Here is a 15,581-nt window from a genome sequence, read left to right on the forward strand (position 1 = left end):
AACCATTTTTCTCAGCTTCACTTAGTTCCCTTTTTAATTTCTTCAATTAAAGATAGCTGAGAAATTAAGCATACAGAAAAATTTAAGCACAATTAAGTTCTATCGATATCAGATTAATTTGGCTCCTTCAAATAAATAGACTGATGACTCTCAAGGGTGATTAAGAGCAATTGGGTCTCATCATTATTGCAACCCACCAAAAACATGTTCCAAATTTAGGAACTTTTCAATAAAAACAACCTCTTTTGCAGTATAAAAAACCATATCAATAGATAGGGTGGTGTAGGAATTATGGTAACTATATTGTTCCATAGACAACAGGTTAGCAAAGCATACAGAGCTTTTGGTAAACTCCATAAAAGAGTGTGGCAAAACAAACACCTGAAGAAAAGTACAAAGATCAGCGTTTACAGAGCCATTGTACTGTCTACTCTTTTATATGGATCTGAATCATGGGTCATTTACCGTCACCACTTGCGTCTCTTAGAACGCTTCCATCAGCGCTGCCTCCGTACAATCCTAAACATCCACTGGACTGACTATGTGACCAACACGCCTGTCCTTGAACAGGCAGCAGTCACGAGCATTGAGGCCATGCTGCTGAGAACACAGCTGTGCTGGGCAGGGCACGTCTCCAGGATGCAGGACTACCGCCTCCCTAAGATCGTGCTCTATGGGGAACTTGCCACTGGCTGCTGCAAGAGAGGAGCCCCAAAGAGGAGATACAAGGACTGCCTGAAACAATCCCTCATTCTTGGCCATATCGATCATCACCATTGGTCTACTCTGGCCTCCAATCGGGAGGCCTGGAGACACACCATCTATAACGCTGCTGCTGCTTTTGAGAACACACGCAGGATCACTCTCGAGGAGAAAAGACAACGCAGAAAGAATCGCATCTTGTCGATATCACCTGGGGAGTCTTTCTGCTGTGCCTTCTGCAACCGGACTTGTCTATCTTGCATTGGCCTTTTTAGCCATCAGCGCACTTGCAGCAAGCGTGGGTAGAGCCCTTCTCAAATCTTCGTTCGTGAAGCCTAGCCATGATGATGATGATGAATTGTTTCATTCTCTGTTCCACTGGAATTTTGTGTTATGGGCAGTAGAACTCCTGGACTGCTATGCAGCCCCATTCCCATCAGTATTTCCATCTGCCCTGCCATTCTGTGCAACAAATGTTTACATTTGAAACAAAATTCTTCCTGCTGCTTTTACCCACCTACAATTTATGCTTTTTCCTCAAAGTTACATTAGTTACAAAGTTTAATAGACTGTAAACATGACATTACAAATGGGAAGGCTCAGATGATGAACAAGAAACACAACAAGACATTTAACAAAAAGTGAAAAGGACTCCTAGAATCACTGCCTTCATACAAGGCACATACTACTCAGGCTCTAGAGGCTTTCTGCTCTGCAGTGGACAAGGCAGCAATAATCAAAAGTGCTATGTGCACAAAAAGGTAATGAGCAAACAGCTGACTTTTTAAATATTTTTAGCCTTTGGACACAACACTCATTTGTAGGCTGCCAGTGTTTGGGAAAAATAAATAAATAAAAATTCACATTTCCAGGGAAAATCCTGATCCTGAGACGGATCTTTTATAAAAGGTAGCAGATCTTCAGTATTGTAATACCCTTAATTAATAAACAGTTAAAACCAAGTTGCCTTCAACTGACATAAATATTTTATATATATGGATGTTATGAAGTCAAATATGTGCTCTGCTCCTGGCTGTATAATGAAGACATATACACAACACATCTTAAAGACCACAGAAATAGAAGCAGCAGTCATCTTAAATTAATATGCTTTTTTCCAAAAGCCAAAAAACTACTCATCTCCAGGCACTGCCCACCACTTAGCCTTTAATAGATCTTGAAAATTGTGGATAAGAAACAAAAAGCTGCAACCATGAAGTTTCCTCGAAAAAAATAAAATCACAGAAGATGACTGTGACAGTAGTAAAAATTATTGTAACTATTTCTTGCATTCTCCAAGCATACCCACCATGACACCATTTTAAGGAGTAACTCTTAAACTGCAGACCAGAAGTAGAACAAAAAGTGGAACTGTAAACTGAAGACTACAAACTGTAAAAGTAGATTGTCCATCTAGAACATCACATTTTACAGTAATCCATAACTGTCAACAGTTATGTGTTTAAATCACATCTTTATTTGTATCTGAATGGTTTCACCTATCTGTAAAGCATATTCATAATTCACAAATCTCACCATGGAACTATAGTTTGAAGAACTTCTTGCAAGAACTGCTCCTTTAATAGGAGCAAAGTAGACTTAATGCATTTCTTATCTGGTATGATTTTTATTAGACAGCAGCTTACAATTTCCATGTATTGCCAAAGTGATCCATGTGCACATCAATCCAAAACTGCTAAAATGAAGCTAAAAACGTACTTGATGTGAACTGTAGTCATTACAAAATATTACAAAGAAAACATCGTGGATCCATACAGTAGAAAGGAACATCTGACAATTCAGATTCTACTCTCAGGCTTCAGTTTGTGTAATTTATATTTGTCACCCCAATGTTGATTAGATCAAATCCCATGCCAGCAATATTCTTAAAAATCTATGAGAAAATAATTTAATTTCCAAAAAGCAAAACAACTGATACAGAAGAAAACTTGTATTTCTGCGAACAGCAGCAAACAGCAACACACACAAAGCATGAACGCTATTACTCTATTTTGGGGGGTGGGGGGTGGGGATAAAAATTTATATTTTAAGACAAATAAGAGTGCAGCTTACCAACTTCAGGCTTCCCAGGATGTAATTCTGAAGTACGGTTTCCTTCAGCAATGTAAATGGGAAAGCTTGAACATTCAAGATACAGCTGACATGCAGCAATAAAGGCAGGAAGGTATTCTTTTGGTGGTGTTTTCTTGTTTGTTTTCTTTACCTTAGCATCATCCTGTGATTCTCTGTCCCGTTTTGTGCTCTGTCCTTGCACTGTAGTGATGTCTACTGGAAGCTCTGCCCCTAAGGGCTGAGACAAGGAATTACTCTGAATGATATACAGGTTGATAAATCTGGTTAAAAACTGTTGGACATACTCCAAACAGCACTGCATTGCAGTCTTTTGGATCGTTTTCCCACTACGAGTTGCTGTCCCCTGTGTCATTACGGAAGGAGGTTGTACAATGGTCTCCTCAGATCCCACAGTTGATGCTGTCTCAGTCTCCGAGGACGTGCTACCAATAATAGGAATGCCAGGTGCACCATGACCTTCATTCAGTGCTCTGTCAATGTCATCAGTCGTATCTGCCTGGTATTGTACAAACTCAGTGAATCCACTTTCCGATGATCGACTGCTTGGAGGATTTTCACCATCTTCAAAGACGTCATTAGGATTTTCAACTGAAACTGATGGCACCTGAGTGAAATAAAAGTTTAATGACTGTTTAAAATGGGTTATTTCAGTCTTAGTGAGAAAATATTTATTTGCATCTCATCTAAAAGCAGAAGTTTTATTCCACAGACTAGATCAAATCTATTAAATTAATAAGTATATTTCAAGCAAAATGACATTTGGTGCTTCGGTAAGCCTGTCAGATCAAGCTAACAATAAAAAAATGCTTATCAAGCAAAATATTTTAAATATTATTGCTTTTAACATTTTCTTCATATCATAATCATGTCTACTTTATTAGGAAAGAATGCTGAAATGTGTAGGCACAAGGTATTAATTTATACAGCATCATAAACCAAAAGATTCATACATCAAAGAAAAACCCTCCCTTCAGCAGGAAGCAGGACATTGAACTATGATGCTTATGGTCACTTTAGCTAGCAAGATTATATTAATACTTTAGATTTTAGTATGTTTACAAAAGGACAAGATATTTGTTAATCTGTTAATGCCGAAGTCATAAAGGAATCACAAGTGCTTGTATGCAAAGGAGACAAAAAGGATGTCAGCCAAGAAGAGTGGGAACACTTGAAAGAGTATGAAAAAGTATACGCTTTGCTGATCATCCTTTTGAAGTTCTCACTGTACAGGTAAATAATTACATTAAATATTAAATTATTTTTACCTCATAATAATAATCATAATGGCCAGTCTTCGCGAGCGAAGATCCAGGGAAGGTCTTTACACCTTCCAGCCTGCGCATTGGATTTTTTAGGTGAGACACAGTGTGCGCGGAACTGAGCCCACCCTTTAATCCTAAGGTTCATCTGCCGGGGCCAAGCGAGCTTGGATGGTGGCAGCGAGGTCCTTAGGACGTAGGTGGGTTGCCTTTAAGGGCTAACGAGCCCCACCTGCCCGGGAGTGGCCCTGACCGGGAATCGAACCCGGGTCTCCGCGGTGATAGCGCGGCGCCTTTACCACTAGACCACCAGGGGCTCCTATTTTTACCTAATGACTGTCTAAATACATTAATGGTAGAAGAACCACAACTATCAAAGTTTTGTCTCATTTGGAAGGAAAAATCAGCCTCATTTAACATAACAACTACAAGTTGTCAATACACCTTAGAAAGTGAACTGTGGAGCTGTAATAGAAGAATAAAATTTTTCATAAGCTAAAAACATTTTTCCCACTTCCACATAGAATCATAGAATCAGATGGTTTGAAAAGGATCTCTGAGATCATCAAGTCCAAGCCTTGATCCACTACCACCACAGTTACTAGACTATGGCACTAAGTGCCACATCCAGTCTCTTCTTAAATACCTCCAGGGACAGTGAATCCACCACCTCCCTGGGCAGCCCATTCCAGTGCCTGATTACCCTCTCTGTAAAGCATGACATTTATACTAATAAAGCCAGTTCAATTTATCAGTGAAATGTACACTCTCTGACTTCTATTAATTGTGTATGGAATCTTAATTATAGGTATATATATGGTACAACTTTAACCAGTATCTTTCTTTTCGTACATCAATCCCCAGATCTGGAAGACAGGCATTTTGTTCAAATACAGAGTTATAATTATGGAAGAAGATATAAACTTTTAATTTAAAAACTACTAATCATTTGCAACTAGAAAGAATATAAATCATCTCCTTAGAAATGAGAAAGAAGGGTTGTTCCAAAACCAACATTTCTTCATGACTCATTGTGCGCCTTAATTCCCCATCAGTTCAGAATATGTACAAATCTGATGAATGAATTTTCAAAAAGAACCCACAGTGACATTCTGGACTGTTCTAACCCTCTGTAGTTTTCTTGGTAACTGGTAGCACAGTCTCTCCTTCCTGATGAGAATGTGTGGTAAGGAAACAACTGAAACAAATGCATGAATCAATGGGAGTAAATGCAGGTGCTCTCATATTTCTGAATCTGGTATCTTAACTGGAGATGGCAAATGTTGCCTGAGATCTGACAGGCCCAGAAGTTGTTTTGTTGTCTGATACCCTAATCCCTAGGCATCTTAAATATGGAATTTGAGCCTAATGTAAAAATATTAATAAGTTTTTCTATTAATAAATAAAAACAGAGACATAATAATATATGGTAAATTATGTCTTGTTTTGCCAGAGATGGAGTAAGAATGAAAATTTGTTTGAGCTAGTATCACAGAAAACAGTAAAAGCTATGTACTAAAAAGCCTGGAAAGACATAAATGGTGACCCTCTCTTATTAAATACAATGCAAAAGCAATTAGAAACATGTCAATTCAATTCACTCTATCTCTTTTAACAGTAACCATGCCCACATATGAGTCAGTTGTAATTGAAAGCAAAAGGCCAGTGAAGGTTCAAAGGGCAATATCATTCAATCAAAACAGAGTTTATAGAAAAAAACCCCAAAACTAACCAATCAAAACACTCTCCCCCCCCCCCAAAAAAAAAAAAAAGAACCAAACCAGGAAGGTATCAACTAGCTAGAAAGAATAAGGGTAGGAAGGCCAACCACATAAAGGACTGTACTAGCAAAAGTACAGTCAGCAGGTCAAGGGAAGCTATCAGCCCCTTCTGTTCAGCAGGTTTAAGACCACAACCAGAATACTGTATCCAAGTTTGCACTCAGTAGTACAAAACAAACACTGATGTATTGAGTACATCCCCTGGAAGGCCACCACAGGGGCTCCTGCTATAGAAGGAAAGCTCAGAGAGTTGGATTTATTCAGTTTAAAAGAATGTTAAAAGTTGTGGAGAGGTTGAAGGTGTCTTTACTGCTGTCTGTGAGTTTCCATTAGGTAGCTGAAAAGATGGAGGTGTGCTCAGAAATCCACAGTGAAAGAACAAGAGGCAATCAACACGAGATGCAACAATGGAAATTCTGATTAAATAACACAGTGCAAACAAACAAGGTCTACAGAGAAGCTGTGGTCACTTCATCCTTGGAGATATTCAAAACTAAGATGGATATGACCCTGAGTGACGTGACCTAGCTTTAACGTAAAATCTAACTTTGAAATCAGCCCTGCTTTGAGTCGTGCTCTGCAACTGTCACTTCTAACCTAATTTATTCTATGATGTTTCCTTACTCTCTTCAGCTGGAAAACAAGGATTTCAGGGCATGTCACTTAACATACCTCACAGAGCCATGGTGCCTCTGCAGAGACCAAGCTAAACAATGTTAAAAGTGAAAGAGTTGCTGGCTAGTTTGTTTCTTTTATTTCTTTATTAAATGATTCTAAGAACTTAAAAGTGGCAGTAAAATAAATGCTGGGCATTAATCCAATGCACATAAACTGGGTGGGAAGAGAATTTAAGTATGACTAATATGTAACCAAAACGGTGAATTCTTTTGAGTCCAGTTATTCTACTTGATAAGACTTGGGAAGCACATTAAAAACTTTAGTTGATTAGTTCATTCTTAGGGCCTGATTCTGAAGTGATTTATACATGTTTAACATTAAATCTGCATAAAATTCCACAAGAATCGAGATATCATATCACAATTATAATTTCTTTGGATGATCCAAGAAGTATTTTTCCCCAAATGCTGCAAAACTTAATTGATTACCTTTTTATTTTCCCATTCTTTGATGGAGCTGCTGTGTCCACTAGGGAGCTGCAGGATACCATCTGTACCAGCAGATAGCAACGGAGGCTGAACCTTACTAAGGATCTTGGAGCAGAGTCTCAGAGAATCAGTAAGCTCAGACAAGTGCAAAGTATTAAGGTGGCTTGTCAATGCAGAAATCATCCTGAGCAACAGCTGAGGCAAGTGTTCTGTCTGTATTTCAATGTAAGTCTCCTAACAAAGGAAGTAAAAAACTCTTAACAAAAAAACTCTTACAAAGAGTAAAGAACTTTTAAATTTTAACACTAAATTCCACCCTGAGGTACGTATCGTTTGCTTAACTGTGTTCTAAACATATAGTACACGGAAAAAGAAAAATTAATATCTTAATATACAAAAATAAGAAATGCATGCTTTACTAAATATATTTAGAAAATTAACTTTAGTTGGATAACCAACAAATAGTAATATATTTAGCTTTTTTCAAACTATTGTATTATTGTTCATTATAAAATTACATTACAAAACATAACAATAAGACTAAAGAATGCTACTATTATTTTAATAACCTTAAGATAAAAGTTTAAGAATGAAAAATAAGTTATTAAGAACTAAAGGAAAAACAGGCTGATTACCATACCTGACACAGCACTCTCATACTTCTAGTAGGCTTTAAAATGAGAAAGCAAAGAATTGAGGAAAGACAGCTATAGAAAAAAGTTCCAACAGTCTTTGCTACATTAAGCAATGACAACAGAAAAAGAAGATAGACTTTATCACAACATTTAAAAGCTCCTTAAAAGAAAGCTGTACATTTAAACTAACATATCAAGATACAAAAGACTATACTTGTAATGAATACAGAGAAAAGAAAATGAGGACAGACCAAAATTTTCAGGTATAAGCATCATAAAAACCACTTCACTTACGTCCAGCCAGTCTATCAAAAATCATGCAGTAAAACAAAAACTTCTTTCAATGGTGTGCACCAGTTAATGTCAATATATTTTCAGGAAAAACAAGTAATAAAGTATATACAGTATTTCTGTAGACTCTAAATATACAGAATCCCAATATTAGCAATGAATAAAGCAATTCTTACCAAAGAAACGATATCCAACAAAAAATCCACTAACAAGCAGAAATTTGTCAGAGGTAACTCAGATTGCTCGCTGTCACCTCCGGGCCCAGTCTGAAGTCTGGCATGTAATGTCCTCCTGCAAAATTCAAATAGGCTTTCACAATATTTTTCCCTTCCCCTTACATTGAGCATATTTCTGTAACTTAATGCAAAGTTGTATACATTGGGGATGCTTATAAACCAAGTAAGCAACCTCTCATTTTACTGTTAAGTAGCTTATTTTACCCCATGGCATTCTTTCAGAAAAAGTAGCAACCAGCCTTTCAGTGTAAAACAGTCTTCATTTGTAAAATAAGAAAATTCAGGCTACAGAAAATTGAGAATGGAAGACAATAACTTACATGATATAGCAGCTCATGTAAAAAAAAAAAAAAAAAAAGGAAAAAAAGCCCCAAAAAGCATTATCCAAATTTCATTTATTTATTAATAAGGCAATTTGGCATCCATGTTTACAGTAACACTATCTATATGCAGAAGAATACTCACCTGCTTCCTAGGTGGCTGTAGATGGCTTTGTTTACTTTAGCAATTGAATCCAACATACAAAACCCAAGTCACAGACATGTTGGAAGGAATTTTATCTACTTCAACCTCTCACACTGAACAGAACTGCTAAAAAACCTAGATAAATTCATCCACATTTGTCTAACAGTTCTGGAAATCTCACAAGGAAGCTCCACAGCCTTCCTGGTTTCCACCGTTCCATCTCTTCCACTGCTGCTCTATGGTCTTAGCAAAGCATTTCTGAAAGTCTAGTCTTAACCTTTCAGCCAACTTTTGTTTCTGTTCCTTGTTTTCCGTCAGCTAGCTACCAAAGGTATGGTTGTATCAACTTGGTAAATGCCCTTTGGGAAGTCATAGGCTGCCATTCAATTTTCCTCTTTGCCAGGTTAAACCAAACTTACCTATCTCAACCTTCCATGCAGTGTCCTATGACTGACCATCTTAGCAGTTCTCTACTAGAGTCTCTTCACTTTCTCAACACTCCTCTTCAGGAATGCCCAAAGCTGGACATGATATTCCATATGTGACCTTAGAAACACTAGGTGAAAGGAAAAATAATTTCCTTTCACCTGCTGCCCAGGCTCCTCATAATGCAGCCCCAGACATGGTTTTCTTTGCTTAGGACAGCACACTGCTGCTTCACAGACAAATAAGTATCTTAATATATTAGTAAGCAATGGAAAAACATTTCCTACAGATTTCATTTGAAATCCCTACATCATCTCTCCCTTTGCTACAGCAACAACCCCTGTGCTCCTGTGGTCCCTTCAGTCCTTTCCCTCCTGTTAATATAGTCAGTTCTCCCTTATTTACTATGTTCCCTCCCATAGCTCTCCTTGTCATGCCCAGGGTTCCCACCCTTCTTCTTCCCTAGAAGAGTGGAGCAAAAGACACACTTGGTAAAAGAAGACACTCTTGACACAAGTCACTCTTGGTAAAGCTGACAGGTTTGCCAGATACCCAAGGAGTAATCCCATCCTGGACAGAGAGAACAAAAGCTAGCTTTGAGATCACTCCGGAGTGTCCCTTTCAGTAGAGGGGCTAACTCTGACTTTTGATTTTACCCAGACACTGAGTTTGTGAGAACTCACATTGCTGAAACCCCCAACCATGCTTTGAAAATTGACCAAAAGATCAAAGTTAAAGGGATGGTGGAAAAAAAAAGACTTACAGACTAAATGATCTCATAAGACTAACTTCTATAAAGAAAAAAGTTAACAAAAGTTAACTTCAACTTTACACATACAGAGATTAAATATTATCACCTACCTACAACATTCTTCAAACCAACGAGCAATGTAATCCCACATATAATAAGGCTCAAAGGAATTGAAAAGAAGATTGGCAGTTTTAATCAATTCCGCCGTTTTCTTGTTTTCTCTCAGTTTACTGAAAGAAAATAAAAGGAACATTTTACATTTTTATACTTCATTTCAAAGTTACATAACTACACATCACTGTGAGTTTACCCACTGCCAGTTAACACTGACAATATATCCTCCTCTCATCCCTACAGTGGTTATTGCTCTAGGGCTCAGTATATTGGCAGGCTGCTCATATCAATGTCTTTTCACAGTTGCTAGGTTTCTTCTCTATACTTTCTTCAGTATTTGCCTTTCAACCACACCTTTAATAAATCTGTTCTCTCATGATTGTTCCTACAGTTGTTTCTCCCACCCAGCTTTGAAATTGCCTTTTCTCTACACCTTTTAAGATATTCAACTCAAATCTTGAAACACTTCATATTCCACTCTGACTTTCTTGCAGCACTCTTCATTTTTACTCTACTCTTTTTTTTTTTTTTTAAAACACAGATGTAAAGAATACCACAACTAATCAAACAAGCATTGTTGTCATGGATAAGAATAAAACGTACGCTAAATATTTAAAAAAGTAAAGATAATAAAGCCATAGCCTTTCATACCTTTGCACTAAACACAGAAGTTGGAATTAATGTCAATAGATCCTGCACCATGAAGAAAACAAGTCAGAGTCCCACAGGCTTCACAGTCGTGATTTCAGCAACAAAACGTTATATTATTTAATACAAAATACATTCTACTCATTATTCACCTGCTTAGCTGTGCATGATCTTTGTTGAAAGATGGTTCTGTCTGAAGCTCCAGTTCTGCTTTGCACTGTGTATATAATGTTCGAAACACTTCAATCAATACATCTTCTAGTATGGCAGGGCCTGTGGAGAAATACCAGTAGTCACGCACTTGCATTATAGCACTGCCAACAGTCCCCAGTGAAAGCTATCCAAATCATTAGCTAGCTTTGGTCACTGAAACCATACAATTCCTTTTGGTCCAACCTTGATTTTTTCAGTCACTTCCAAAATTATATTGCAAGGAAAAAGGCAAGATATCCAACACTTACGTGTTGTAGATACTTTTGTCCCACAGTCCTTTGCACCCATTTGGAAAAGAGGGCATTTAAATACTTTAAATAGGGGAAAGGAAAATTAAAAAGAAACACCAAAATCAAATCCAAAATAACTACCCACATAATAAAAAAACTTACTTGCTTCCTCTGGATAAATTCTTTTGGAAAAAAAAAACCACTTTTTTTTTTTTTTTTTTTTTAGTATCTATCATCTCTGTGTGTATGTTAGAAGAAAGAACAAATTATTCCCAAAAGCAACAGCTGAGATTTTAAAATAGTGAAAGTCATAGATGAAAGAAATGGAAAAGATCCAATCTGCATTTTTTTTCCAACATGCAGTCAGTTCTCTCTATGACTTTAACTTTTGTTTCCTTTGTAGAAAGTAGAAGAAATGGCATTTGGTGAAAGGTAAATCTAATGACTACATTAAATTAAACACAAAACACACATACAGCTTGGAAGACCTAAGAAATCCTAACCTGCTAGTACTAAGAACACAGCTTTTCAATTCAACAAGAGAGAAATATTCTCACAGCAAAACCACATAAAACAAGTTAAAAAGTAATATGAAAATTACCTAGTTCAGGCTTATCCAGCAAACTGATAAGAATTCGAAAAGGCTTTAAGTCTTGCATTAATGTGCTTTCTTCTCCCTGTCCATTAATTTGTAATATTCCAACCATTGCCTACAAAGAACAAAAGCATATCAGGAAAACAAAAACAAAACCAGAAAACATTTTCTTGGGGAAAAAAAAAAAAGCAATAAAAGCTGCATAGAAATTGAAAATTATTAGTGGACACCACTATTTCATCTCACTGCAGCTCACTCTCTCCATGTTGAAGTTTTCTCTCAACTTTGCCTATGAGAATATTTCTGTTGAACAGAACTTGATAACTTGTATACATTTAAAATCAAAAATAAAACATTATAAACAGATACCAACTTAATAATTCATAAGAATAAGGTAGAAGACGTGAGAGGTAATGAAGAAATTTTTTGAGAAGGTAAGGCATGTAGACATTAGGGGCTTAATAAATAATAATCTGCCCTTCTAGAAAATACTCACCAAGATGACAGAAAACTTTCTTGACTGAATAGCAACAACAACTTCAAAACAAATGGGAAAACTGAGTTTCTCTATCAAAGCAATTTAGGCAATGAGCCACAGAATTAAAAAAAGTCCAATGAAACAGCAACAGATTTTGCTTAGTTTTCTCTTTGTGGTTGGCTTTGCTGTCTGAGCTAAGACTAGTTAGTTTCTTTCACAGTTTATAAAAAAGAAGAACACAGAAGAGGAAGGAGAGAGACAGGAAAGAACAGAGGCATGAAAATTGGTTCAACTCTGCTATCTGCTATAAACCAAATATTATCAGCCAGTATCCAGAAAGAAAAATCTTCTGTGCTTGAATATGCCTCTAGAAGATCAGAAATATATTTTATCAGTGAATAACATGAAGGTGGACTGGACAAAGCAAAACACAAAGAGACTGCTAGGGAAGAAGGTAGAAAGGAGCAATGCTTTTGAAGTCTTTCAAAAGACAGCAAATGGTTTCAGAAGGCATATGCAATTTGTATTATGTATAGCAAGCCACAGATTCTCATGTCCACCATCTTTTCAGACAGGAAAGCTTTAATGACACTGATTACGTCAGAAAGATGGACAGATTTAAAAAGACTATAACCTAGTAACAAATGCCTAAATGTTGCTAAAATCTCACCACTTTTTTTTTATAGAAGGTACAGGCAAAACAGAGGCCTGAGGTACCTTCAGGCCTCTCCTCCACACCTGGATAATTTCTGAATCATCTGCCATGGGAGGCAGATGGGTGAGAGTGCCACAGAGGTCCTTGCTGCACTGGAATTCTGGAGTTCCTGGGGTCTCTTCCTCATCAGTACAACAGCAGATCTCATCATCTTCAGAGAAAACTGAAGTGCTCTGTGCTGGGTATCAGCTTTAAGAGTTGGGATGAGCTAAATATTCCTGGGTCAGCTACTACTATCAGAATCCCCACTCTCATTCCTATACAGAGCACTGCAATTCTGACTATCAAAAAAATCCTGACCTTATCCATTTGCCTTAATGACAAAATGTCTTACTGATTTCAAGATCAGACTCAATAGCATCTTGAAAGACAACTGTATGCTTTAATTATTGTGACAAAAGAAGCAGAGTTCTTAGGGCCAGTGACCTCAGTTCATTTAGCAAGATCTTAAGGGTAAAACACTTTAATTGTCAATTTTCTCAACTATTCCTGACTGCCCACAGAGACTAGGAAAATGCTCCTTTTATCCGGAGGGCAGAAAGAGTCTTCTTATCTAGACTTTCTCAGCACCATCTGATAATCTTTTTCTGATTCCTATGACCAAGAGGAGTTTCCCTATCAACAGAATAAGAAGATAATTCTCCAATTCCATTTCATAAAAGAACAGGTTCCAGTGTGCTGGGCTTATAAACAAATATCTCCCCCATATACTTCATTCATTGTGGAAAAGGAGAGAGAGAAATTTAATATTTTATCTGGTCACACTGTTATTTGAAAGAAACACACTATTCTATGCCTTTGTTTTTCCACTGGGAAGGTTTTAGAGGAGTAGGACACAATACCACAAAAAACCAGTTTACATGGTCACCACTGCAATGGCAAGTCAAAATATAAAGAGACAGCAACTTTGATTAGGATCTATTTATAAAGGTATATGCCACAATAGAACATCCTATAGCTACCTGGACTAACATCTCCTTAGAGAATGTGTTGAAATAGTAAGTGGCATGCTCTTCAGGGTTGCTGTGCCTTGTGCTTCTGGGTCCTACAGGGGCACCATTGTTATCAAAACCTTCAAGCAAAGAAAAGACAAGGCAAATAAGTATTTGTCGCTTAACAGAATATATTGTCAATTTCTTTAAATTAGAGATCAACACACTAGCACTGATAACTTACCAAGATGAAGTCCAAGTCATGTTAGCAAGAGAAAGATGATTTTATAGAGTTTAATACAAGAAACTAATTGATAGTTTTATGCAAGCAGTTTGTACACAAATTAAAAACTTCAGTTTTATGAAACATTGTTAACCAAGTTACTTCTTTTACTACAGAAAAATGTTCACAAACACCACAGAAACCACAATCAGATAGTATCTTAGAAGAAAAAACTTGCACAAAAAATATTTCAATATTAATGAGAACACAATATTTAGTGTTTTAAATATAAAGAGATGATCACCAAAACACACTGACACAATTAAGGCACTTGGAGAGAATATCAGTCACATTACAAAAACATCAATTTTGTAATTCAAAATTACATGAAGGAGATGGACCTTTGTATAGTTAGTTTATATTTTTCCCATGGAAAAAAATAAGCTTAAAGAATTAAAAAAAAAAAAAGAAAAAAAGAACAATCAGGTTGGTCAGGATTTCACCCTGTTCCACAGAAACATTTGCCTATTTTGTCCTTAAGTGACAAAAATACAAGGAAAGCTTAAGAAGATGCATGCTCTTTAGCAGCAATTTAAAACAAACATAGTTGACAATGGTTAGGATAACCTGATTTAAAGAAATGTAATATGATGTAATATGATTTTTATTCCTAGAGGATGTTAATACATCACTCCCAGCTATAAAACACAAAAAAGAAATAGCTAAGACTGAAGTTAAATAATGTAAACAGAACATAAGACTTCAGACAGTCTTCCAACATAACTGACACCCCCTCCCTCAATGTTTTATATTAGGAGTAGAATATCATGATAATAGAAAAGCAGCAAAAAACAAACAAAAAACCTATATTGCCAGAAAGTCTGTCCAAACATGTAGCAAACAGAGGCAGTAGCTGCTCACAACACAGGACCAGGAACAATCACTGTAAAGCTGTTTTGTATTATCTTTCTATGTTCATGAAATAGCTGTAAAGGAATGTTCCACAACTAAATAAGTAGCATAATATTTTAAACACATAAACTATATTTTTCAATTATAGCAAAAGACATATCTAATCCATCAAATTTAGATGAATTATTACTACAGTGTTTAATATAGAAATTATTTTTTCACTAACTTGGAAAATGCAGGTATGGAGCATGACATTGTATTTCACTGTCTTTCTTTAAAATGTAATTTACAAGTTGGTGTCTTGGGAAATGATTAACTAAATAAGCCAGGATTTTCTCATATTTATCTTTCTACAGCAAAAAACCAACCCCCTCATACAAAACACTTGCTGACTTCATCCCTCCCTTCATCATTTCAGTTCTCTCTCAGGGCCCTTTACTACTCGCATCCTTTCTTCCCAGTCACCCACAGGCTACCTGCCTCAGATGCCTTAACTATCAGCTGGGAAAGATATAAGAGTTGATGGGATTCTGGTAGCCTCAGAAGCAGGCTTGCTGGTGAGCTGGGAAGTCAAACAAAATGGTAACAGCAGACTGCTAAACACATAAAAGTACATCAAGTAGAGAAACTACTTTATGTCTCTCTGTTCAGTCTCCAGTTCCTGTGGCACACTTAGGAACTCCCATGATTTTGTCTTCTCTCAGAGTGGGTTTAAAGAGTAACTGGCCACATCCATGTGACTATAGGCTTCATTTCCGTCAAATAACAAGGCTCA

At 36.8% G+C, this 15,581-nt stretch overlaps 1 protein-coding gene across 1 annotated transcript in view; it reads right to left on the minus strand.

The window, feature by feature from the left end:
• DOP1A (DOP1 leucine zipper like protein A) overlaps positions 1 to 15,581 on the minus strand; it is a 63,556-nt gene that overhangs the window by 27,834 nt on the left and 20,141 nt on the right. The window contains 8 exon segments of the mRNA XM_050314429.1: positions 2,776 to 3,400; positions 6,943 to 7,176; positions 7,583 to 7,612; positions 8,045 to 8,159; positions 9,857 to 9,976; positions 10,661 to 10,781; positions 11,553 to 11,661; positions 13,702 to 13,784. Of these exon segments, the coding sequence (XP_050170386.1) occupies positions 2,776 to 3,400; positions 6,943 to 7,176; positions 7,583 to 7,612; positions 8,045 to 8,159; positions 9,857 to 9,976; positions 10,661 to 10,781; positions 11,553 to 11,661; positions 13,702 to 13,784 (1,437 nt within the window).

Source organism: Myiozetetes cayanensis, unplaced genomic scaffold (genome assembly GCF_022539395.1).
Source record: "Myiozetetes cayanensis isolate MyiCay16 unplaced genomic scaffold, myiCay2020 scf2-11, whole genome shotgun sequence".
Lineage (NCBI taxonomy): Eukaryota > Metazoa > Chordata > Aves > Passeriformes > Tyrannidae > Myiozetetes > Myiozetetes cayanensis.